At 42.0% G+C, this 24,811-nt stretch overlaps 1 protein-coding gene across 1 annotated transcript; it reads right to left on the reverse strand.

Annotated features, from left to right (window-relative positions):
* Window positions 1–6,979: 6,979 nt before the first annotated feature.
* On the reverse strand, window positions 6,980–13,424 carry PLK2 (polo like kinase 2). The gene is made up of 14 exons (XM_034774275.1): window positions 13,149–13,424; window positions 12,368–12,475; window positions 12,108–12,224; window positions 11,791–11,920; window positions 11,438–11,525; window positions 10,933–11,028; window positions 10,485–10,683; window positions 10,241–10,388; window positions 9,652–9,749; window positions 8,846–8,969; window positions 8,329–8,569; window positions 8,086–8,215; window positions 7,871–7,981; window positions 6,980–7,743 (listed from the first exon to the last, which is right to left on the reverse strand). The coding sequence occupies exons 1-14, from the start codon at window positions 13,371–13,373 to the stop codon at window positions 7,552–7,554; spliced, it is 2,007 nt and encodes a 668-aa protein (XP_034630166.1). The 5' UTR covers window positions 13,374–13,424; the 3' UTR covers window positions 6,980–7,551.
* Between the last annotated feature and the right edge of the window lie 11,387 nt (window positions 13,425–24,811).

Genomic DNA, 24,811 nt, shown 5'->3' on the forward strand with positions numbered 1-24,811 from the left:
TTCAAAGTGTATCAACCCAGACCTGACCTGCAGGGACAACAGTTAGGAGTTAAGAGGATACTTCAGTCTCCAAGCCTCTTGTTTGGTCTTTCCACTGAAACTTTCAGCAAGGATGCTAATTAGTGCAAATAGCTTCTAATTAGTAATGAAAATTTTTGTAATGTGGATAGCTACTTACTATAAACTGGAATGAACCAGCAACTCATTTCACATGGTCCATAGAACAGCCATCAGGTGGTAATGACCTGCAGTCACTAAAAGCCTATGCCAGAATGAAGCCTGTGAGTCAGAGGTGTAATACTTTGTCCTGTATTACTAGTCCTAAAGCCATCACTTCTTGTCTAACTGTATCACTGTGAATGCTGCATTTTATTTAATCAATCATGAATGTTTCTAAGCAGGTGTCATACCCATTAGATATTTCCTTTGTAATGTACCTTCTAGAAAATATTTTTCCATCTCATAAATGTGCTTCCCTCAGCCTTGATATATTCTGTGGACTCCCCTCTCCAAAAACAATCCTCCTTTAACCCCATCCGGGCTCTCTCATTACCTGTTTCATCTCCCTTCCCCACTTCACTTTCAGGCTCCTTGAGCATGTTGTCTAGTCTTCACTGCTGACTCTCTCCTGCACTCTCTTGCTTTTCCCCTCTTGACTCCAGTGACAGTGAACACATAAAGGCCACTAATGGCCATTTGCTGGCCAAGTTCAAGGGCTTTTCTCTGTCCATGTCCTTTTCAACCTGTCTACCACATTTGACACTAGAGAGATAAGGTGGGTGAGGTAATATTTTTTATTGGACCAAATTCTGTTGGTGAGAACAACAAGCTTTTTCCCTTGTCAACAGAAGTAGGTCCAATAAATATATTACCTCACCCACTTCCTTTCTGTGATATCCTGGGACCAACACAGCTACAACTACACTGCATACAACATTTGACACTGTCCATCATACCATTCTTCTCAATTGTCTCTGCTCTGGGAGTTTGTAACTCCATGATTAACTCATTCTCTGTGTAAAGTACAATGCACTTTTTCTACACTGTATGTTAATATTATATAATAAGAGCATTTACATTAGCCTGAGCTTGTCCTAACTGCCACATATTTTATGTAGTAGAGGACCTAGCCTTTAATTGTTTTGATATACCACTAGTCATTTACAGTATCCTTGACACTCTCTTTACTGGGGGTGCCATAAGATTATAGCATAACTCAGATGGAATGCAGAGGCAAACAGCTGACTTTGAAGTTGATATGAAAGCCGTTCCAGTCTACAGGAAGAAGGAAGTTTGCTTTTATGGCATAGCCTTACTTCCTTTCTTCTGATCTCTTCAACTCCCCTCCCCCTCTACACATGCTGTCAAATCCCACGTTTCACCACATTCCCATAGTAAAAAGACTAATACTCATCAAATTGAGCCAGAAAAGCTTACACCTGTGCCTGTCTGTAGTACTTTTTGCTGCCATTACAATTGAAGCAAATGTTGTGTGAACTGTAATTAAAGGAGATCTACGAAAGGGAAACATATATATGATCATGCCCTGTTTTGCTTCTTTATGATGTGCCAGGATTGAGAAGGGCTGAGGCGGGGTTAAAGGGTTTATTTTTTTTCTAATTCTTTTGTCATAGAAATAACAGGAACGTCAAGTTTCATCATCTCTGTTTCTGCTGTTTCCCCTGGAGAAGCAGTTTTTTAAGCCTTCAGTTGAAAGGGTACTGGGAGTTTGAATCTTCCACACACAAAAAACAGCTTTTCTTCCAAGTCTTTGTCTGGAAGTTGAGCTATGTAGGTGATAACAAATATAAAAACAAAAAACAGAGTTTTAAACAGTCTGATTCAAATCCCTTCCTCTCAGTTTCCAGGAACATCATAATCACGTTACCTTCCAGCACTACTGGAAAAACAGGGAGTGCAAGACCTGCCATTTCCATCACTTAAAACAACAACAACAAAAACCTTTTTACACTCCTTTATAGATAATAAATACGCAAAAAAACAGACATCATTTATTTCCCTATCACAGATCAATGGCAACAATACTGTGCAAGCGTTTGTAAAACCAGGTTGATTTTGAGTTCCTGCTAGCCATAGACAGGTGGTTGGTATAACTTGGTCATCTTTATTTTCCAGACACATGCTATTGAGGCTACAGTTATGGTCACTTGAAGTCCACGTGTATAGAATTTTCATGTATGCTATAGATTTAGGGTCTATCAGTCCACTTTTTAAATTCCCAGTATTTTGTACATATTGATTTGCTTCTAACCATCTTGGCTACAAAGCTATTGTTTCAAATGAGAACTAAGGCAATGCTTTCTTCCTGAGTCTGTAGACAGTTTAAAAGAATAAGTTTAATAAGAGTTGTGAACTGGTCTCACTCATCTCAGTGAGATGTTAACAATGTTGAAATTAATGCTTATTAAATTTTAGAGTTAACTAAGTTATGATAATTATAGCAGAAACTGCACTCAGGGTTCATTGAAAAAAAGTCTACAGGAGAAAGGCTGCAAGTTTTAAAGATATTTTACTTCTCAATGTAGCATTCTGAGAGGAAAGAAAACAGAAAAATCAGGGCAGGAGAGAGATGTCAGCTCTCCACAGATGGAGAGAGGAATATTTGAGTATAGCTAGACCTATACAAGGAAGTCTTGACACACAAAATATCTCATGGAGTTGAGCCAATCTTTTAAAGATGAGATTGGTTGAAATAAAAAGATTTCAAAACAAAGCTATTCATTCAATAGGCAAATGAGGGCCAAATTTTATTGTCAGTTTTCACTGGAATTAATTAATCCAGAGTAAATCTAATGACTTTCATGGAGTTACTCTAGATTTACACCACTGCAGATAACTAAAAGCTAAATTTGTCCCTTACTGTTTCCATATGTGACTTAGGGGAATTTGAAAAAAAAAACATCCAGCAAGTTATTCAAAAATATAAAAATATGACAAAAATCCCAAGATTTTCAGTTCTCTGTCTTCTTAATTCTAATTGTCTGACAGATACCTCGATTGCATAGTCAACAGATTAATATTTTGACTTTCTTAAAGGAGACATATTCCACAAGGCTGCAGAATTATAATAACCAGAGAGTGAATTAGCACAAAGATGCTAATGTGTCACTTGAAGTTGGCTTCAAGAGATGGTTGACAATAAGACAATTATTTAATTAGGCCTCTTCTACACTAGCAAACTTCATAGCTGTAAGTAATGCAGCTCCACGAGTCATAGCAAGTGTGGAAGCTGTAGTGCAGAGGGGGCTCAGGTGTTTTTGCTACACCATCTAATCCCAAAAGAAATATAAATGGCCACCTCACAACAAAAAGTGGGGCACCCACAAAATAAAGTAGGGATCCATTAACTATGGGGGACAAAGAATATAAAAAGAGGAATGGAGGTAAAATCACAGGGTCAAAATAAAAGATACCAGAATGGGATACTAAGCTGAGGACCTGTGAATGGCACACATTGCTCCACAATGGAATCCAAAGAATCAGTGAACACCTTCCAGGGGAACTCTGCCTGGCTCCATCAACAACCTATGACTAGAAATAAGCCCACAGCCTATCCCCATCCTCAATCCAACATCTGCCTCTTAGATTGGTAAATGGGCATCTTGGCCACTGCCAGGAGATGATTGACAAGGAGCTCCTGAGACTTCATAGGGCCACAGATAGGAAATGCATAAATAAAAAGGTGGAAGGAAAAATGCAGCCAGAACCTCAACAAGAAGTTTTGGAGGAGATGGAAAAGGAATTACAATGTGGTGCACTGCAAATACACATGCAGCAAGTTTTCCTTCTGGCCACAGAAAGGACAGAAGTCAGGGGACTCCGAAAAGGCTGATCCCTGAGGGAGACACACCCTCCACAAGTGATAAAAGTCCGGCCACTTTGTCTCAGGACAGGACACAAGGGCAAGGAAGTGGAGATGTAGAGTATGAGTGTCCCAGGGCCCATCCAGTCCCACCGGCCATAGACCAGAAAGCCTCCAATTCTGGTGATACCAGCCAGCACCAAACTCTGGTACACCAATGAGTCCACGAAGACCTGAGTAGGGAAATGGGGATTATGCAGCAAGGGTTCAAGAAGAAGGTCTTCAGCCCTCTCCTGGTAGCCATCCTGGACCTGGTCCCAGAGACAAGCTTCTAATTTCTGAGGTGGTCTTGGTAAAACATGGGTAGCTTGGAAAGGTTTCAGGTGGATGTAAAAGAGCTGGCAATTATATTGGAGCCCTCAGAGGCAGCAGAGAAAGGTATGCAAAGTGCCAGGAGGACTGTCCTATTTATTCCCAGAACAGATAATGGTAGCACAAACTTCCCCACCTGGGCACACCAAGCTGTCTTAACACTGAATTGCAGGGAATGGATCTAGGCAGGGTGAGGGACAACTGCCATCATCCTGAGAGAGAGCAGTATAGTATATAATTATGGTGTATATATCTGTCTATTTGGAACTAGACTAAATTCATCAAATAATTTCACATAGGTCACTGAACTACCATCAGCTGGTAACAGCTTTCTAGAACTACTGACCTGGGACAGATTTGAGCCAATGACATCGAGGTGAAGGGCTTTGCATCCCATTAGTCATCCTCTACACCTCCTAGTCCTCCTTCCCCAAATTCAGGTTTTTTTAAATAATAATTAGAAAAGAGAACTAGAACTAGACTTAACTCAGAACATAAAACAGTTAATACTAAACCAAGATGCCATCCTTGCCTGCTTCTGTTCAGATTTATTTTCACATGACACAGACACCGTAAAATGTCTGACTTTTCCCTCTGCTGTGAAATCAGGGAAGAAGACCATTTCTAAACTTAGCCTAACCCTAACTTGTAAAGCCTTGATATACCCAAATCCCTCGAATCAATTTTGTTTTCTCATTGAAACAAAATTACAAGGATAAATCCCAGAGGCTGAAACTTTATATTCTATTAAACTAAATTCCAAACATTGATGAACCATGATATTAGATTCTAGTACCATATATTTAAATAGAGTTTTTACTTCTTAATTGGAATGTATTGGTATAATTTAATTGTGGCAATTCAATCAAAGAGATGTTTGCCACTACTGAAGTTAATAAGGCATAAAAAGTGTGATAGGAAGATAGGAAGCTATGGTCTACAAATACCTAGCACAGCTCATGGCCATAATTGTATTTGATTGCATAGGTATTCATTTAACTCAGCATTCATAGCTAGGTATAGATACTGTCAATGTGTACATTTTGAGTATATCTAAACAGGTAAGATCTTCTCTTTAAGGAATGACACAGTAGAAAAACGGTACTCCAATCTCATTTTATTCTGTGCTGCAAATGCCATTAATGCAGCAGTCACCATCTGTACTTTCCACTTCTGAATATTCTGGGCCAATTTAGGGTCCTTGTTAACCAGACATCATTGCATCGCTTACATAGTGTTGCAAGTGCTTGCTTGTTGCTTTTTTAAGTAAATCTTTCTTTTTGGAAAACCAGGAGTTACAACAAGTTGCTGCATGTGCAATTGGAGGAAAGTCAGTCAATTGGGAGTAAAGTCAGTCATCAACATCTCCCTTCTAGGGGAGCGTGAAGGGCCAAATTCTCTTCACAACAGCAAGAATCTAGTTTAACGCCCATTGAAGTAGCTGGAGTATATCTGTCAGCAGAACAGCTCAATCTGGTCTTCCTGTCTAGACTTTGAGACTAAATAAATATTAGTCCATGCACAACATGCAGGAAGAGCAAAAACTGCATCAGAAGATTCAGATGAGGTTTTATACAAAGGCTAGATAATGCAAATCACTGGAGACCTACGGTAAGGTCTAATCCCACCCCCATTCACTAATTTTAATTGCACTTATTTGTTCTGTCTGCATTTTGTTTCAAGAGACTTTCCACTTCATGTAGTCAACTGGATTGGTTGACACACTGAGGACATAAGTGGTATTCTTACAATTATCTTTCCACATAGGTATCACTGGTATATAGGGATTATTTTATTGAATAAAGGACTGGATTACTGTTTGCTGTGTTGAACATCTGTGTACAGTTTTCTACGGCAAGAGTTTCCCCCCAGCCATTTTGGAGCACTTAGAGGTTCTGTACATTTAACCAAGATATGAAGAAGTCCATACTACATATCCAGGGACACTTAAGACACCAAATTCCAATATTGCACATTTGACATATATAAAATTTGTTTTGGTTAAAAATGTTCAATTAGCTGCATTGTTAATCTTGACTAGTTCAGCCAGAAGTTGGTACTAAGTTTTATGCTAGAGTTGCTTCTTCCTCCTTACATCTTTTTTAGGCACTTAATTGGGTTTCATTTTAACTAGTCAGAAAATAGCCACTCAAGCATGATGGAAGAGAAACATGCCTAGTCATGTCTGAAAAGCTAAGTGATAGACACAGACGAGAGATTCTAGTGTTTGAGTTTTCATGGAATAACTCAAGCCTCCCTCTCCCAATACCAAGAGTTTTCATCCATTGTGGAAGATGGGAAGTTTACACACAATGAACTCTGACTTTAACAGCAATGTACAATTCCACTGAGTACCCTTCAGAGGAAGACTTGTTCTAATTAATGGCAAGAATTCATTTAAACTCCTGGCATGATGCCTCTTGAAGGCCTATCTCACCCTTGTTTTTAGTTATACTACTACTGTAGAAATAGAGCTAAGATCTGCACAATTATTTCACAACTCCAACAACTTCCAATTGTATCAGACTTCTGCCGAAGAGTGGCAGTAAAGTTTACCTTTTGACAGAATATTGAAGCATATGATCATTTTCTCTATTTGGATGAACAGCTTGCCCATTTCATGCTCAGTGTTATGGGTTTGTAGTTTTAAGCTTTTGAGCCGATTAAGGCTCAAGTGAGTATCATTTTTCAGAGAGAGTTTTAGGAAAGCAATCCAGCAAGCTTGTTTTATTGATGCAGAGCAGAGGATCTTAAATTGCATATTAAAGAAATGGGTGGAGAGTGTTCAGTTTTTCCATTCTCTTTATTGCCAACAAATGTATATTTAAAATATCAAGGTCCAAAAAAATGTTGTGTAATAAATACTTGACTTTGGGCTGTAATAAATAAAAAATTATTAACAAGGAATGCACTTTGCCAGCCACAAGTGGCTAGTTCTTGAAAAATAAGGAAGAAGTTATGGCCATAGTTCACAGTTTTAAGCAGCCAAAACCTGCTCATTACAGCTATTCCACAACATGGAGCTCTCCCCTCCCTCCCCTTCCAGATGCATATTCACAGTTTTAAGTCCTCCATTAGAACTGCTCCCTACAGAACTAGAAGTCACTCTGCTGAACTTCAGTCAAGCCTTTAAACATGTGCGAAGCAAGAAAGCTATATTCCAAAGAACTCCTTGTCACACTGTTTCATGAGTCCAACAAAGTAGGATTAGGTCTGTCTGGTCCCAGCCCAGCACACTACAAGAGTATAGTTTTCGTACCACCACTCATCCATCATCAACATACTAGTCGCTCCACTGCCTCCACTGTAGATTTCACAGTGAAAAGAGTCCTTTTGGTTTAAGAAGAGACAGTCTTTTAGTTACATCTTTGCAGCAACATGTTCAGTGCATATTCCATTCTGTGTTTTAGTTCCAATGAACATCCAGAAATCAGAAGTGTTGTCAGTCGAAATGTTGTTGATATCCTATCTTCATTGATGTAGGTAAGGAGATACTCCTCACTTTGGTTGCAGATGATTATTTTTGTGTGATCATGATAAAAGTTCACCTGCAAAAAAGATAAGACATTTTCACCGGTCAACCTTCAGATGCAGGACTCTATAGGAAAGTCACAAGTTCATCTGCACAAGCGTATCAGGCACACATTCACTTAACACCATCCTAGAAGTATTTACCTGAAGTGTGCCATCATTGAAGAGCATCATTAACGCTTTGTCAGATTTTAGCCACTGTAAGAGGTAAAGCCTGGGTCTGCGAACATCAGTTACACTGGGCAGATCCCCTCCCTAGGGGGGGGGGGGGGAAAAAGAGCACAAAGCCACCATGTCAGCTTACGTTTACTGCAAGTTCATTGCCTTCAGTGGTCTTTCAGAATTTGAGTTGTACTTACATCCATAAGGTTCTCCTCCATGTAGTGAGAGAAATATTTCAGAACCGTTACTTGGCTGATGAACTGTTCAGGAGCATCTGTAGCTGGAAAGACAGAGCACTGGCCTAGCTCAGCATAGTAGTGGACTGTTCTGCCGGACAAGGGAAAAAATAAACCCAACAATTACAGGTATGTTCAAGCATAAAATTTAAGGCAGACTCAACTTAGTGAATTGTCAATTTCTAATCATTTGGAGGCATTTACTTTTTGTCTGGTAGAAGGCTCATGTGTGCTCCATTGTTGAAAAGAACACCCACAGTGTGGTCTGACAGCTGGTAACCAAAGCCATATTTGTTCGAGTAGTCAACCCATTTTGTAACCCACTGGAAAGATGCTGTCAGCTGTTCTTTGGGAATACTATCTGCTTCTGGCATGTTCTCAAGACAACCTCGCAGTACCCTTGCAACTGTATCAGCAACACTTCCCATGGTACTGTCTTCCAAACCTGAAAAAGAAGAGCAGAACTGTTGCCAAATCTTGAATTATCTGCATAATGTAACACACCCACCATCTACACCTTAGTCTAAATAAATCCAGCTTTGTCAGCCTCTTAAGGTTAGTTTTCAGAATGAAGAATTGCAACCAATGTTTAGTTTTAGGAATGGGAAGAAATGTGTTCTAAGGCTGAAATCCACTGTTTTCTTTGATGCTTGTTTACTGTTTTGCATGTTATGATTTAACAGGAAAACCCCATCTTGAACTCCATTAATGTTGTACTTACATTCACTGCTACTGCTGCAGCTTCCTAGAGTTCCTCTAACTATCATTCGAATGGAGTCTCCAATCTGTTTGGTCTCTGCTAGAGTTCCAGGTTTGGCTGCTGTAATGTTAGGAGGCTGGGTCTCCTACAAGAAGAAATTATACATTTAAGAATCAATAAGGCAAGGCAAGGTTCACACAGAGAGCTTTTGTATAGCTCTCATATTAAAGACTGATCCTGGCAATGCCAATTGACAGCTAAATAATTTTAGGAGATCTAGTTAGGAAGCAGACACAAGTATGAAGGAACATTATCAGGACAATAACATGTAGTTTATTTATGCTGTTCAGGTCTTGCATTTCACAATACCTGGACAATGTAGCAAAACTGGTTACTCTCTAGCTCATGAACTCACAAAATGCTGCAGCGTTTGGGTTGCACACACTGCATGTGAACATTAAAATCCCAATAATTTCATTGGCCTTCTATGATGAATTAGTTATTATAAAAATGTAAGTCCTTATATTTGGCGTATTGGGAGAAATGCCTGCCAGCATCCCTTTAAAATTTGTGCAGAAGGTGCACAGATAAAGCAGATTCTAGAAGGATAGAGTAATAAATTCTGAAGACTTAGACTCTATACAAATACTAAAGGCTACTACATACCAGTGTGGCAAAAACATGCCTAAGCCCTCTTATAACAGTCACTACCATATAAGTGCTAATCATTTAAACGTGGTTAGGAAATATAAATCTCAATTATGAATTCCTGCCAAGTATCAGTTATTACTACCCCATCCCATTGTAGTTCATCAGTTTGACTATACCTCATCCGTTCTGTGTCTGTGGGGCTGTTGGGTTATCGATGTCTTTTTCAATTCATGTCTAAGTTTGTAGATTTCTTCGTCCTCTTTAGTTAATCTATCTATAATTTTAAAAAGCCAAATATTTAACATCATATCTAAGAATGTTTTTGCAATACCTAATAATATAAATACCCCACAACAACATTAGCTACAAACAAGGATGGAATGTGTAAACAACTCAATTCTCTCTTCTTGCAGTGCATTCTCTCCCACCTGCAGCATACTCCTGGCCATCATTACGTACAATGGCATTTCTACCTTGAGACTAAGTGTAGTTAACAGAAACAATAGATTATGGCCCAATAAAAAGCTTGCTGGTATATATAAGAAACATTTCCCTATGTAAATTGGGAATGTAGACTATGGGCTACATCTACCTAAACCTAGTAGCATGCAGATCAATATGAATATGACAAGGACAAGATAGTTCAGTGATGTAAATTAACAGTTTACAGTATTATACTTGGGTAAATGCAAATGCTGTTTTTACCACTAGTTAACACAAAGTGTAAGCAAGCTATATACACAAGTATAATTCTAATGTACTTACTATGTGTATCAAAGTATCTTGCTTTTTCCTTTTTACCACCAAACAGAGCAGCAGCTGCCTTTTTGAAAAAATTCTTAGCTGGACTTGACAAGTGGAAGTCAGGAACAGTATGACAACAGCTAGAAGAGAGTCGATCTGGTGTAAAGCCCTGTGGAAATGAAATGTAGAAGCCAATACTTAGAAGACTGTGATGTGCACTTAGAATAATGCAACATTCTGAACCAGAAAGCCACACAGTACAAACCTGTACGAAAAAGTCATGTCGAATTATATCATCTAAACTGGGCCGGTCCTCGGGATTTTTTGACAACATGCTAGCTATTAAGTGCTTTGCAGGTGCCAATAGAGATGATGGTAGAGTGTATCTTGCTTCCCTTATACATCTATAGGTTTCTTTAAGGTTTGTAGTCTCAAAGGGGGGTCTTCCTAACAGCATTGTGTACCTGTTTAAGAGGAATAAAAGAGTCTCAGTACTTGAGTAAATGCAAAAACACTTCAAAATATATAGTGTTTTTTTTAAAGCCCCTTTAAATTAGCAGCCCATTTCTTAGCAAGAAGGTTGCTTTGATAATTCATGTGTTATATTCATAGGTTAGGCAGACTTCAGGCATTGTGTTCACCCAGTCATTGCCTCTCCTTTGAACCCTAAGTATATTATCAAGATAGCTTTGAGTCTTTGAAGTGATACTTACATTACGCAACCTAAGGCCCATATGTCAGATTCACATCCATGACCTTGTTTGTTGAGGACTTCTGGAGAGAGGTAATTTGGTGTGCCACAGATTGTTCTGCAAATCAAAGATAACAGGACTCAGTATATTAACCCAGAGAAGAAATGTAGGGGTGTTTCCATTGGGCAGTTTACCCCCGCCATTAGATCTGGGCAGAAATTTAGAAGCTCTCAAAAAACAGTGTGAATCATGTTTGCACTGTTACCAACATTCCTATTTACAGTCTTCAATAAACAAGAAAAGCCCTACTAGGTACATCATTGCAACATTGAGTCACACATCCTGCCTCTGGCATTGGCCAGTATCTAAGTGTCCAGAGCAACAAGCCACCCACCACATACTGCAGTGCTTTTACAGGAGGGGGAAGTTCTGACCCCTGCAGCAGTTAGTTGATCTTTGTATTCCTCTAATTTTTAGAGTCCAGTTTGGATTAATGCTGTTCCTTAAACATTCTTGAGGCTCCTACCTCCTTCTGTGTTCCAGCGGTTCCAACCTTGCTGCCAAACCAAAGTCGCCTACTTTTAGTTCCATTGCCTCATTAATGAAGAAATTACCTAGACCCAAAAAAATAAAAAATAAAAAGTGAATCCCTGCCTTGCAAGATAGGGATGCATTAGCCACTAGTGCTGAGTCACACTAACAAAAGCCAGTAGATAGCCTACTTGTTTTTTATGAATACTTAATGTCATTACTTAAGTGCTCCAGGTTTCCATTGTAGAAAAAGACTGAGGTGATTCTATCAATTGAGCTATCAGTCTGCTAAGTGCCCCATTGCTGGAAGCAGTGCTTTTTGCAATCAATGAGGGAAAAATGACTTACCTAGTTTAAGGTCTCTGTGCAAGATTTCCTGTTCATGAAGATATTTTAGCCCCGACACTATCTGCCTGAGGTAGTATCGCACTTCTGGTTCCGTCAATACCTTCCTTGCTTTCAAGATGTGAGCCATAGACTGCAAAAAAACCCACACACAAACAATGAGGTGAATTAAAGTTCTCAAGTAGGTTCACTTTTAAATAAAAAACAAGGAGAAATGACCCCTAAAGAAGTTATGAGAAACACCTTTCACATATTATATATTTACATTAGTTGCAGATCCCAGGTAAGTGAATACTGGATTTCTCCCAGTTGATGCTCACCCTTCTACTGCAGTACTCCAGAAGAATGTAAATATTCTCTTTGTCCTCAAAGTAGTGGTAAAACTGTACAACATGGCTGTGATTAAGCATTCTGTGCAGCTCTATCTCTTTATCAATCTAAAGAACAAGACACAAGAAAAGCTTATTAGCCTTGCAACCTTGGCTGAGGAGATTGCTAACGCCAGCAGACATTTCTAAAGAGGGAAGGGCCATGCAGCACACAAAGAGATTTTTTAAACAAGAGTCACTCATGCACACACCTTTTCCCTTTGATGAGGCTTAGCTACTCTGCTGTGAGGAATGATTTTTGCAGCATAGACTTTGTTCGTTGTCAAATCTGTCATCTCATAACATTTGGCAAATCCACCCTAGAGAGATATACCAAAAAAAAAAGGCAATTAAGGATGGTATGAAAGAGGTTCCTCATTTAATCAGTCATCTGCTGGATTTAATTACTCAAGAAGCTTGCAAGAGTAGGGGGTCGGTGTAATTTCCTCTGCATTTGGCATTTCGGTAGCAGACAGACCCCCCCACCTCATTGTGTGGGGGGAGGAGGGCGGCTCCCAAATCAAAGCCATTTTATAGCCATGACATGAGAAAAAACACAATTTTAGGGATAGAGGAAATGGGAGATCCATGGATAAGTGGTGGGGCAGAGAGGGCCAGTTTAACATAGCATACTTCAAACGCTCCCGTTTACACAGACAAGGAGATCCGATCCAGTTTTAGACATTCACAGGGCATCACTTCCACCGCGCTGTATCAGAGCGAGTCCGCCAAGCCAGCCAGCCACCCAGGCGGGCCTGCGGCTGCCAAGGGGGGAATTCGCAGCATGCAGCAGGTGACCACGCGAACTGACATGCAGGGAAAGGGGTGGGGCAGGACACGCCTGCCCGGCTCGAGGAAGGACCATGCCGCGCTCGACCCCGCTGCCGGTGCGGGAAGGGAGCAGAGATGCCTGGCTGGCTGCTCGCCGCGGCGAGCCATGCGAGTCGCTTTCCGGAGCCCCGGGGGCAGAGGCTGCAGGCGCCGGTCCTTTACCTTGCCGAGCACCTTGCCGCGGCAGTAGCGCTTGCCCGTGCCGGGGTCGGTGATAATCCGGGAGACCTCGGGGGCAGCCTGCGAGTGGTGATGCTGCGGCTGCTCCTCCAGCGGCTTCTTGCGCCGGGCTTCCCCGCCACAGGCTCTGCCCAGCCCCGGCTCGCCCCCCTTGGGGCCGCCGGCGCTGCTCCCCGGCTGGTGAGCGATAGTCCGCAGTAACTCCATGGCCAGCCCAACTCCCGCCCGGCCCCGCCGCTCGCCACTGCGCGGGGCGCCCGCCGCACTCGCCCCTTATATCGCAGGCGGCGGCGGCTCCGCCCCGAACCCCGCTGCCGTCACAAAGCGCCGCCTTCGAGCCCGCCCGCCAGCTGCTACTGTAGTGCGCACGAGCTGCGAAGACCGGCGCAGAGCTGCCTGCCCGGGAACGCGAGTTAAAAGCCGCGCGCGCCCGCCGCGTGCGAAGGGGTAAATCCGCGCGGGTGTCACCAGCGGCCCCTGATCGCCGCCCCCGCCCCCCGGAGCGGGAGCCTGCAGAGCCCCGTCCCGCCCCTGCAGTGGGGGCCCCCTCCCTTACGCCAGCACATTTCCGTGGCGGTAAGGGGCGCGATTCCGCCTCGCTGTTCCCCAGGCACAAGCTGTCCAGCCATGGAAAACCCACAGCCAAGCCGCTGACGCGGGGCCTGGACCCGGCGGGTGCAGGGCTGGGAGGAGAAATCGGCCACGTCCCAGGGACACCCCTCATAGGCTGCCTCATTTTCAAATTGCCCATCCCCTGCAGGGAAACTAGGCAGCAGTGGCCCCACCAGTGTCCTTTGGCGGGGGGCGTGTCTCTCCCTGCCCCCAGGGGCGCAGGGAAAGAAGATGCACCCACCGGGATATATGTGCCCTTGGGCTCGCCTTGTTTTTCCTGTCTAATGTCTGCTGGTCTGAATAGATTGTGTGGGCAACACCCAGTGTGAGGGCACATGCCCTGACTGCACCCCCAAACTTAACCAGATGGAGCCATACAAGTCACAGACACACACAGGCTGAGGTCCTTAGTCTCCCCTGCCAACAAGTAATTGACATTCTCAGAGACAGGGACAAGAGCCTTGTCACTTCCCCACTCCGTCCCCACCTCATCCCACTCTTCCTCTTGAGGGAATGGTGGGGCCCAGTAGTAAAGCTAGTGGAGCATGTGAAATATCTGTAATAAAATGCAAGGCTACTCGAAAAGCAGATTTTTCTTCATAAAACTGGAGCCATTGTCACGTTTGAACATGTCACTATGGTGCACAGTTTTTTAAAAACAAAGTCAAGCACTTTTCTAAGCAAAAAAAAAAAAGGGGGGGAGGCTAATTTTTAAAGTGAGGATCACTTTGACAGGCAAGAATTTGTATTTTCAGTGCAAAAATAGCCTTTTGATTGTAACTATGAATACAATGAAATTTGACTGGGGGAGAGGCACTGCACAAAAAGAAACAATGAACATTTTCAGGGACAATTCAACAAAACAAATGCTGTGACGTTCTAAGGACCCACAAGAAAGCCACATGTGTTGCCTTTGCACCATTTGATCGATATCTTACTGAAAAATCTTCTCAGCTTAGTCCTTTGGCTGCTGAAGCACTGCCCATCACGGTTGCAACAAGTCTCTGAGCTAAGGATCTAGTCATTGCTAAGTGGATTATTAACCTGCTGAGATGGGAGAAGCCGGTTTCTCCTTTAGCAGTGCAGAGTAAAAGGAGACCAGGAGCGACATCTGGTGGAAAATAGCCAGCACAAAGGCAAGGCGGGCAGATGAGACTAATGGTAACTAGGCTATCACAGCAGCCCTGCAAAATTCACCAGCTGGGCCACTAAATCTACTCTCCCACTCTGCAGCTTGATGGAAACGATAAGGAAAAAACTTTCACTGTTTTGTTTGCCTGTATAACTATTTATCTATGTATTCACTCTGGCTGAGGGGGTAAGTGAGATTTTTTCAAGGAATTGGGAAAAACAGTCTGCGAAGTATCATAAAAACACACAAGTAATTTTGCGGGAATTTGACAACAAAACAAATATGAAAAAAGAATCACCTTTTATTAATCATGTTTATTACAGTAGGGCCAAAGAGCCAGCCAAGACTCAGGCTCCAATTGTGTTAGGTCAGCAGTTTTCAACCTAAGGTCCACAGACTTCTGGGGGTCCACAGACTATGTCTAAGGGGTTCACGAACGGTTGTCGTTACCATAGAACAGTGGTTTCCAAGCTGGGGTCCATAGACTATATTTAAAATTTCCAAAGGGGTCCAGACCTCCATTCAAAAAAATTTAAGGATCCTCAAATGAAAAAAGGTTGAAAACCAGTATGTTAGGCACTGTATAAAAGCAAAGGGTATTTTTTTTCCAGGCAGTGGCATTCTTATTAAGTGTACCAAATGCATTCCAATTGATAAGTTAATTAACACTTGGAAGGCCTTTGACTATAAAAGATAATTTCAGTTAGCTATTCTTCAGCTGCTATCCAAAAAAATGTTGTGCGGTGTTACACTGCATTATTAAGCAGCTGCCATATTCCACTCCAATGGTGGCTGAATTTCAGTCATAGGTGGAGTGATCTAATCAAATCTAGGTATGTGGATTAGAAACTGACTTTCTAGATCTTTGGATAGGTTATATAGGTGTGTGAATATATATTAATTTCTGAGGACTTTGGCTAGGCAAATTGGAATATGCTGGAGAGGCACATTTTAAATACTGAAATGAATAAATAAAGTGTGTTATATTTCATCACTGGGATGAAGCATGATCCATGTAAAATGTTATTATTTCCTCAATTGATCATATCTTTTTTTTAAGTTTGGTTTTTTACAATTTGAGGGTATTTTCTCTCCCTTTACTCGTGACTGATCTAGTCAATCATGTAAATTACAACAGCAGTTTCCAGAGCATATAATTATATAAGTGGTTTATGTGTCAAGTTCTTGAGCATCTCCATTTCACATCTATGTTGAGGGCACATAGCAACAAAATATTTGTTTTCTGATGCTCCACCATGTGGATAATAGAAAAAATGCAACAACAAAACATTTAAGGATCCATATATATGTGCTGTTCTTTGAAGAGTCATTGGTTTTATGTCAAATATTTTTATTTGAGCATATAGGTTATATATAAGTTCTAGTAAAATGAAGTCAGCGTTATTTAGCTGTTAGACCAGCAGTCAAAGAGTTCAGAGAGCTGGGCTCTCAGTTCTTATCAGTTCTATAATTGATGTGGTGTGTGACCTAAAGTGCGTTACTTAGATCTGTCAGGGGCTCAGTTCCCCAGGCTGTTTCCATTAGAACTCAAACGTTTTAATTTTGTCCATCAGATTCTGGAAGTGTGAATTATTATCTAAAGAACAAATTATTCCCCCAAAACTTTGTAAACTGCTTGGATCGCCTCTGGTGAAAGGTACTATATAAATGTAAAATATTGTAGATCACAGCCCTCTGCTGGACAGAATCAGAACTACCCACTCTAATGAATTTATTTTACAAAATCATAGGCTCTATCTCACTAACAGCTAATGGAAACTCATCAGATTGACATTAATGGGACTTAAGCACATGTTCAATGGGTCTTAAGTGCATGCTTAAAATTAAGTACTTAAGTGCTTCACTGAATAGATACTTGTGCTTAGCTGAAGCAATGTCTTGAAGCAGAATGATCTGAGTTCTGCCCCGCTGTTCCCATGGGGTTCTGAAGTGACAACTGTGAAGCCCCAGGTACTAGGCATTTGTTACAGTATTAGTTGTGAATATTTCTTTGGCACAGAGGGCAGTGGGCAAATGCACTAGCCTGACCGTAAGGTGCTGAGCTTATGTTTAGATTTAGTGACAAGTAAAAGACATCTGTTTTCATGATGTTCAAACCTCAAAAGGTTATGAGAAAGGATAAGATTTTGTCACAGTTATGTTTATTAAAAGTTACGGACATGTTGCAGGCAATAAACAGAAATTCACGGAAGCCGCCAACCTGTCTGTGACTTTTACTAAAAATAAATGGGGCGGTTAATGGGGTGACGACTGAAGCCCGAGCCCCATGGGGGGAGTGATAGCTCCAGCATCCCCACAGCAGCTGACAGCTCCAAGGCTCCTGCCACCCTCGGTAGCTGAGAGTTCCGTGGCCCCTGCCACCCATGGTGGTTCAGAGCTCTGGGATCCCTGTGCCCACAGCAGCTGACAGCTGCAGGACCCTCACCACCTCTAGCGGCTGAGAGAGCTCCAGGGTCGGAGTCTCAGAACTCTGGGCCCCTGCCGCCTGCAGCATCTGACTGCTCCGGGGACCCGTCGCCCACAGGTGGCTGACATCTCCGGGGCCTCCTCCGGCTGTCAACTCCAGCCTCACCGCCCCAGGTCATGGGGCTGAAGCTGAAGTGGAAAATGTCACAGAGATCCCTGAGAGTTGTGGAATCCGTGACCTCCATGACAAAATCTTATCCTTAGTTATGAGATTTCCTCTGGAGAAGCTCCCCCAAATTTGAATGTGTTTCAGAAACCATTGAGGTCCTCTTTTTCTCTCCTTTCTGCCTCTGACCTTTCTCCTTCCATTCTTTCAGAACCAGCTCAGTATGTTACCTCCCTTTTTTCCATGAGGGCTCATATCCCACTCCCTAATCCCCAACAGCTCTATGGACACCAACTTTCTCGACCTCTTGGGTCTCCAGCCTAGTGCCTAACTCCTCAGCTTCCTCCCCCGATCTTCAGCAGATATTCTTCGTGCAGCAATATTCTAATTGGCTGGGTTCCTGGTATCGGTCAGGGCCTCAGCGAGGTCTCAAGTCTGATGCTCTCTTTCCCATGCTTTGCTTGGCTACTGTATTCAGCTATTACCGGGTGTAGGGCTTCTCGTGATCAAAGGTACCTCCTCTCATCCTAGGTAAGATTAGGAATTTTAGTAAATTAGAGTTTTTCCCATCTGTTGAGACACTGAGATGGATTTAATCAAAATTAGGAGGCTGTTTAATATCATGGAAAAGAAAGGAAGATACTTATCTGAACTTTTAAAAACTTTTATGCATTCAGTTCATTTGAATTTGGGGTTGAAGTAGGTAGGGACCATACGTCCCATTTTGCCTGGGACAGTCACTTTTTAAGCCCTGTCCCAGTCATCCTGACTTTTTTGGCAAAACTGGGCATTTGTCCCATTTGCTCTTGCCAACTGATCATCAGCTGGCAAGAGCAAAAGGGACAACTGCAGTTTTGAAAAAAAAAAAAAAAAAAAAAAAAGGGTGCGAGCCCTAATGGGGCACAGAAGAACATGCTGGGCAGGGGTGGTGAGTGCCAGCCCCACGCGGGAGGGAACACTTGGGAGAGCGGCTCGAGACAAACTGGCCCTGTGCAGGTGAGTGGCAGGGGGTCTCAAGCCAGCCACAAACGTGCGGGGGGGCAGAAGAGGGCCTCCAGCCGACCCTGCGTGGATGAGCAGCTGGGGGCGGTCGGTCTGGCCCCATGTGCCAAGGGAAGGGGGATCTCAGGCCAGCCCCATGGGGTGTCCTATTTTCCCTTTGGAAAAATATGGTCACCATAGGCTGAATTTTGGGACATTTCTTATTTTATCTGAACTGGTTTGCTATGCTCCTATGTGCTTGTGACACTCTGTACCTCAAAGTAGCACCCTGGAACTCCCATATTCACTACTGTCATATAATTACGATATGTTCTGTACAAAGTATGCCTTGTGAGGTATCATTTTAAAAGCCTTGATCTGTTGAACATTAATATCCTGTTGTATTGTATGTGCGATCATTGTATGTGAAGTTATGGAGTATTTCTACATCTGTTACTGAAATGTGTTGTGAGGTTAGGTACGCCCACAGCCAGCCTTTCAGTTGTAACAAAGGAGTAGCCATCACCTGCCAGAGGGTCCTGAATGGCTCATCAACACACAATTCACTATCCCTTCTCAGAGAAGGCACATATGCCATGGGGGCAAGTTAACCCACCTCACAGCAAGCGTCTTTCCAGCAGCTGGAAAAAAGTATGAGAGAGTGACATACATCATCACTTGGCCTCTCCTCTCCTCCCTCCACTCCCCCATCTCATCACCTGGGAGAATGTCTGCAAGAAAAAGACTTTGAACTGGGAAGTTTGGTCCCAGGTTGGAAAGTGGTCTACTCTGTGTATTGAAGAAGTGTAACCATTTGTTAGGGTGAGACATTGCTTGATTCAAGTCTTGCTTAGTCTGTTTACATTAGAATTCAGGCTGCGTTTCTAAGGTAACCAACTTTGATCTCTATGCCTGCTACTTATAATCACTTAAAATCTATCTTTCTGTAGTTAATAAAGTTGTTTTATATTTTACCTAAAACAGTGTGTTTTTGATTGAAAGGCTAAGGGAGTCTCAGCTCAGGTTACAAAGGCTGGTGCACATCCACTTTCCTATGAAGAAACAATGAACTACTAGGTAATGAGTTTACATTAGCCAAGCTTCTGACCAGTGCAAGATGGTACAGTTCTGGGGTGCAAGACTGGGGAGCTGGAGGGAATTGGCCAACACCTCTCTTTATTGATGGTTCATGAGTGGCTGGGGAAAGCCTTCATGTAACTCAGTTGAGTGTGTCCCTGCCTGTGGATGGCTGTGTAAGTGCAGTGCCGATGAGAGGTTTGTAGCATGACATTAGCGTCATATGTGAGAGGCAGCCCAGGTTGGTGCATTTGGAGGGCTCAGCGGTCCCACAGGTCACGTTACACACATCACAGTGCTTCAGCAGCCTCAAACTATAACCAATTCATGTTACTAAAGCATTATATAAATTGACACATTTGTCAGTTTTCTGTCTCAGGTAAGGCTGGCCTTTTACTTACTTTGACTAGTTGTTTTCTCCTGTGGTTGTCCCCTCATTTTCTTCAGAGTGCAGGTTTTGTTTTTAATATTTCCCAGTAGTCTGTCTTAGAACTCCCTCTGCTGGTAAAACACTATGACGCATCCAGTTTGCATTCTTGTTAAAATCATTGTTCTGGGATGGATCAGTCGTGATTTTGTCCCATCCTATGCTTAAGGCACCCTCTTTTTGTCCAGACTGCCTCACATGCATAGAAGTTAAATATAGATTTAATATTTTTAATGTACACATTTTTTCAAATTAGCCAATTGCAGCTTTTCTTAAAGTAGGATGGCAGAGTTATAATATGTGTCCAGCAGTATTCTTTAACGTTTACTCTAATTATTTACTTTCATGATTCTAACACTGAAATTATTTGCTTTTGTCATTCTTACACTGGAAGACATACATGTTGATTCTTTTGATCTGATAGCATTAATAACCATTTCATGTTTGCAGTTTATATTGTCACTAATCACCTCAATATACATACAGACATATTCATATTGCACTTCTTGATAGGCATTATTCTGCATAACATATCTCAGAACTAATGTGAATGACTTTCTGTCATAACTTACTCATTTTTGTTTACTTCATCTGAAACTTGGAGACTACAAAATTATTTTCACAATTTCACTTACATTGGGCTGCCCATATTTAATTAGTGCACAACAAAAAAATGGAAGGCACAATCAAACAAACTCCCAAAACACCCGTGGGAGTTGTCAAAGAGGGCATCTGAAACAATGGTCACTTGTACAACCATCTTTAGATTTCTTCCCAAATTGCTTTAGGGAGAGTGCAGGAAGGCTTCCTCATAATTTCTGCAGATCTCTGGGTTGTACATGGAACATCCCCCCCTGAACTCATTCACTCCTCTTGTGCACTTCTCCCAGCATCCTTTGGGGGTGACTAGCATCTCTGAGGGTTCTGCACCCCACCCTGAGGATTTCTTAGAGCTGGTTCATACAGTTTGTGACACTGCATGAGTGCATTATTCTGTTTTGTTTACTACAACCTGGCAAAAAAGCACTTTCAGTAAGGTGAAGTTCAGGTGCTAAGTACATATCAGTAACTTAAAGATAAAAATCCTTACTAGAGCAATCTGATTCGTTAAAAAAGTGCTTTAAAAATTGCTTGAAAATTCAATCCCAAAATATTTAAAAGAATAGCTACCAGAAATTCCAGACTCCTTCAACTCAGCCTTGCACGGAAATAAATCTAAGGGTATGTCTACACTTAAACCAAAACTCTATTTTATCCACCCATAGCAAACAGTTTAGTCTTATCAGTGACTGAAAAACTAGAATATCTCACTCCTAATCCTTCAGGGACTCTTGCTTTCTTTAAAAGGATTCATACTCTAGCAAAAGAAATCCTACTTTACATATGCCTAATAAGGCAAATAACATACTGAAGTCTACCATCCCACCCTCCTCAGTATTGGACCAGTCCTGTGAGGGGCTTGGTAGTTCTGAGGATTGGGCTCTACGATTCTATGTGATAGCCAATTAGACAAGTGTTATGCACAGACCTAGCTTATCTCCACATATAAACCTCCTAGGTCCAGATCATAGCAGTTATATGGAAGGAACAAGGACAGTGTGGCGGCAAAATATCAGGCTTAGAATCAGAGACACATGTCTAAGAACAAACAAAACATTTTATGCCCTAACAACCCTTTAGATTCCTTTCCTCTTTGGTAATAATTTCTTAACACTTAAGTATTTCTAGCTTAAAACAGAAAGGCTTTGTTGAAGAAAATAATGCCAGAGGTTAGGCAAGATTCTTTCAGTGGAACAAAAAGTTCACTGCTTCTCTTTCATCTGTTTTTCCACGTGGGCCATAGTCTTCATCTACTGTCAGACACATAACATGAAACAAAATTTGCAGGGGAAATGTTGTTTTCTGAATTCCCAGAACAAAATACTGGTGCCTGAGTCAGACATGGTTTACATCACATTACAACTGTATTAGAGAAACTGGCTTTAAGAAACAAGACTCAAATCAGAAAAATAGTTGGAGACTTGGAGGTTGATAATTATATATCTGTCAGTTAGGTGTTTTCTTTAACCAGGTCAGGTGCCTCACTTGTGAGCATTCTGAAGTAATTATTAATTAATTAATTAATGAAACCAAAGTCAGATCAGATTCAGGTCCTTGGTCTGTCTGTGCTGGATTAACCTGTGTGAATGGAGAAATGGGGTTTGGAAGGAGGATTTACCTATAATGTTGTAAGGCAGTGCGATTGCTTCTTTATCATTATACTGCTTTGATTTCCTCTCTTATCCCCTTAGTAAGGCAGATTACACAGTTAGCCAGATCCTGAGCTGAATTAGGGTCAGAGTAACCAGCCACAGAGAAATCATCCTAACTTAATAAGATAGGCAGGTGGCACAGAGCTACCACAGCAGGTCCTACACGACTCCCCCTCTCTGCAGCCAGTAAAGGGGGTGGGGGGCATCCCAGAGTCTCCCTATGCATCAGTGATCCCTAGCTGGTATAACACCCCCAGTTGGAGATATTGGCAACTGGTATAACTTCAGTATAGCCAACCCCAGGCAATCAAAAATCATGAGTCAGCTCCTTCCCCTCCCCCCGAAATTGTCTTAAAATTCGTTATATTTTTTTTTAAAATAAGAAATATGGGGTTATTTTTGTTTGCCTTCTTGTTTATGAGCTATTCAGGTACATTTGGATCACATTTTCCAGCTTTTCTCTGCTACAGTGAGGGCTACAGATGTGTTTTTGTTTGTTTGTTTGTTTTCTTAACCAGAAGCAGAAGCAATCTCTTGCTTCCAGCTCTGGGGCTTTAAGAAAAACACTAAATATTATGAGACTTGCATTAAAATCATGAGAGTTGACAACACTGCAGCTTAGAGCAGTTGGTGGTTCTAAGGTGCACTCGGGGACTATCTTGATGATCAGAGGAAAGTAAGGTGGGCGTAAAGTCTCCTCTGAGCACCAACTACCTTCTGAGCTGAGTCAATCCCTTCTTGTCACATCTGAGGATCCGGACCTTCCAGTGTTTTGTCTCCATTTTCCACTTACCTTCTTCCGATTGTCATGCCTATAAAAGTGCTGTCTAATCTATCAGTCTGTTATCAGAGTATCCTGAAACAACACTTTGAAAATGCATAAATATCTCTTTCAAAGATTCTTAGGGAAAAAATAAATATTAAAAAATACTAGAAATATGTTGTCATTCATGCAAACCACATTACAAAGGCACATGTAGTAAGAGACTGTGAAAATGTGATAGTTCAGTTCAGGCAGATCCTATATTTTTAAATCTTTTTCATCTCCAAAATCTAAGGAGCCAATTTAGTTGTAACTTTCTGTCAAAGCCACTAGGCTGCACTACTTTCAATGAAAAAGGAACAATGGAGCAGCAAGGTTTCTCATTTTGGGCTGACTTTTTCAGTTACACAAACTTCACATTTGAGCACATCAGCATTGTGCTCACACTAATGGGATGTGTAACTAATGCAGACATCATGCTAGGAAAGCTGCTGGTGGCATTTCAACTATCTGCCAAATGATTACATGAGGTATTTGGAGTCTTGAGATAACTAATACCTGGTATGCCATTGACAGAGTTCCTAAATGTATTAAATAAATCTTCCAGTACACACTCATGCAATGATAGTCTCATTTAGACAAAAAAATAGATGTTGTGGGCCAGCGAAGCATTGGCCATGCCCCCTTCTCCCTGAATGTGATCCCCTACACATGCCAGGAGCAGGGTGGTATAGGAGCTCCATGAAGGCTCTATGCCATTGGAGGAATTCCCAATGTAGGTGCTGCTCTAATTGACCAGGGAATCAGGCCATATTTTTATTATATTCCATATAGTAGCACAGTGTCCACAGGTATTAGTTTTATAACATTCTGCCTGTATTGTGCTTGTGGAAAAGCTATTTTCCCTACCTTTCCAAAATGCTAACACCCTATCTCCAAACCATTTCTTTGTTCAACATAAAAGGAAAGGGCAGCCCCTATGCCAGAGGGACAGATTCACAGCATTCTGGAAATGGGAATCAAATTACTGATAAACTCAGTCTGCTTGTGTCAGGACAAGTGAGAGGAGAGGAGGAGATGGAGGAAATGCAAATAACCAGAGCACAGGGGGCACAGGCAATGCATCAGTTTCCTAGAGCTGCGAGTGTGCTAGAAATATATGCATGACAAACCATTTGGGTTTATGCGAGGAGCTGAAAGGAGACTTGGTGATTGAGATGCAGCAAAGTCATGCATTCCCAAGGTGGGTACGGTCATGGGCTGGCCATTTAAGGGCTGGACCTTTAAGGGGCGTTAGGCTTAGCCCCATCTCTGCCTAGTTATCCTACAGCCCTGTGATGGGCTTGTGGTGGTGTGTGAGTCAGAAGACCAGGCATCGTGATTTTTTTCAGATAGTAGAATGGCAGGTGAATTCTAATGGTGTGTTGAGTACTACAAGCAGACTAAAGGGTTTGTCTACCCTGGCATTTTACAGCTCTGCAACTTTCTCGCTCGGGTGTGAAAAATCACCCCCTCTGAGCACTGCAAGTTTCAGTGCTGGTAGCTATGCCCTCAGGGAGGTGGGTTTTTTTACATTGCCAGTAAAGACGTGCCCTAAGGAAAGAAAGCTGCTGTGCCCTCTCCCCAAAGCAAAGCTGCTTCTAGAAGAATAAACCATAGTGTCCAGAGAAGTAGATGACAAGACCAACTTCCTAGGTTCATTGCTTAGAGGAAAGACTCAAATGAAAGGATGGAAAGAGTTATAGGGGGAGCTCTTCACACCTCTGCGTGCTCTGCTTTTTTTGCTCCACCGGCAGGGACTGGCTCGG

The sequence above is a fragment of the Trachemys scripta genome, chromosome 6 (assembly GCF_013100865.1).
Source record: "Trachemys scripta elegans isolate TJP31775 chromosome 6, CAS_Tse_1.0, whole genome shotgun sequence".
Taxonomy (NCBI): Eukaryota; Metazoa; Chordata; order Testudines; family Emydidae; genus Trachemys; species Trachemys scripta.

Excerpts from the sequence above, each read along its gene's own strand:
- PLK2 (XM_034774275.1), bottom strand. The coding sequence starts at position 13,373 with ATGGAGTTACTGCGGACTATCGCTCACCAGCCGGGGAGCAGCGCCGGC. Across the intron at positions 11,029-11,437 it reads CCGCTGGAACACAGAAGGAG|AACAATCTGTGGCACACCAA; the intron begins GTAGGAGCCTCA and ends TTTGATTTGCAG. Across the intron at positions 8,216-8,328 it reads AGCCTTCTACCAGACAAAAA|AACAGTCCACTACTATGCTG; the intron begins GTAAATGCCTCC and ends CTTGTCCGGCAG.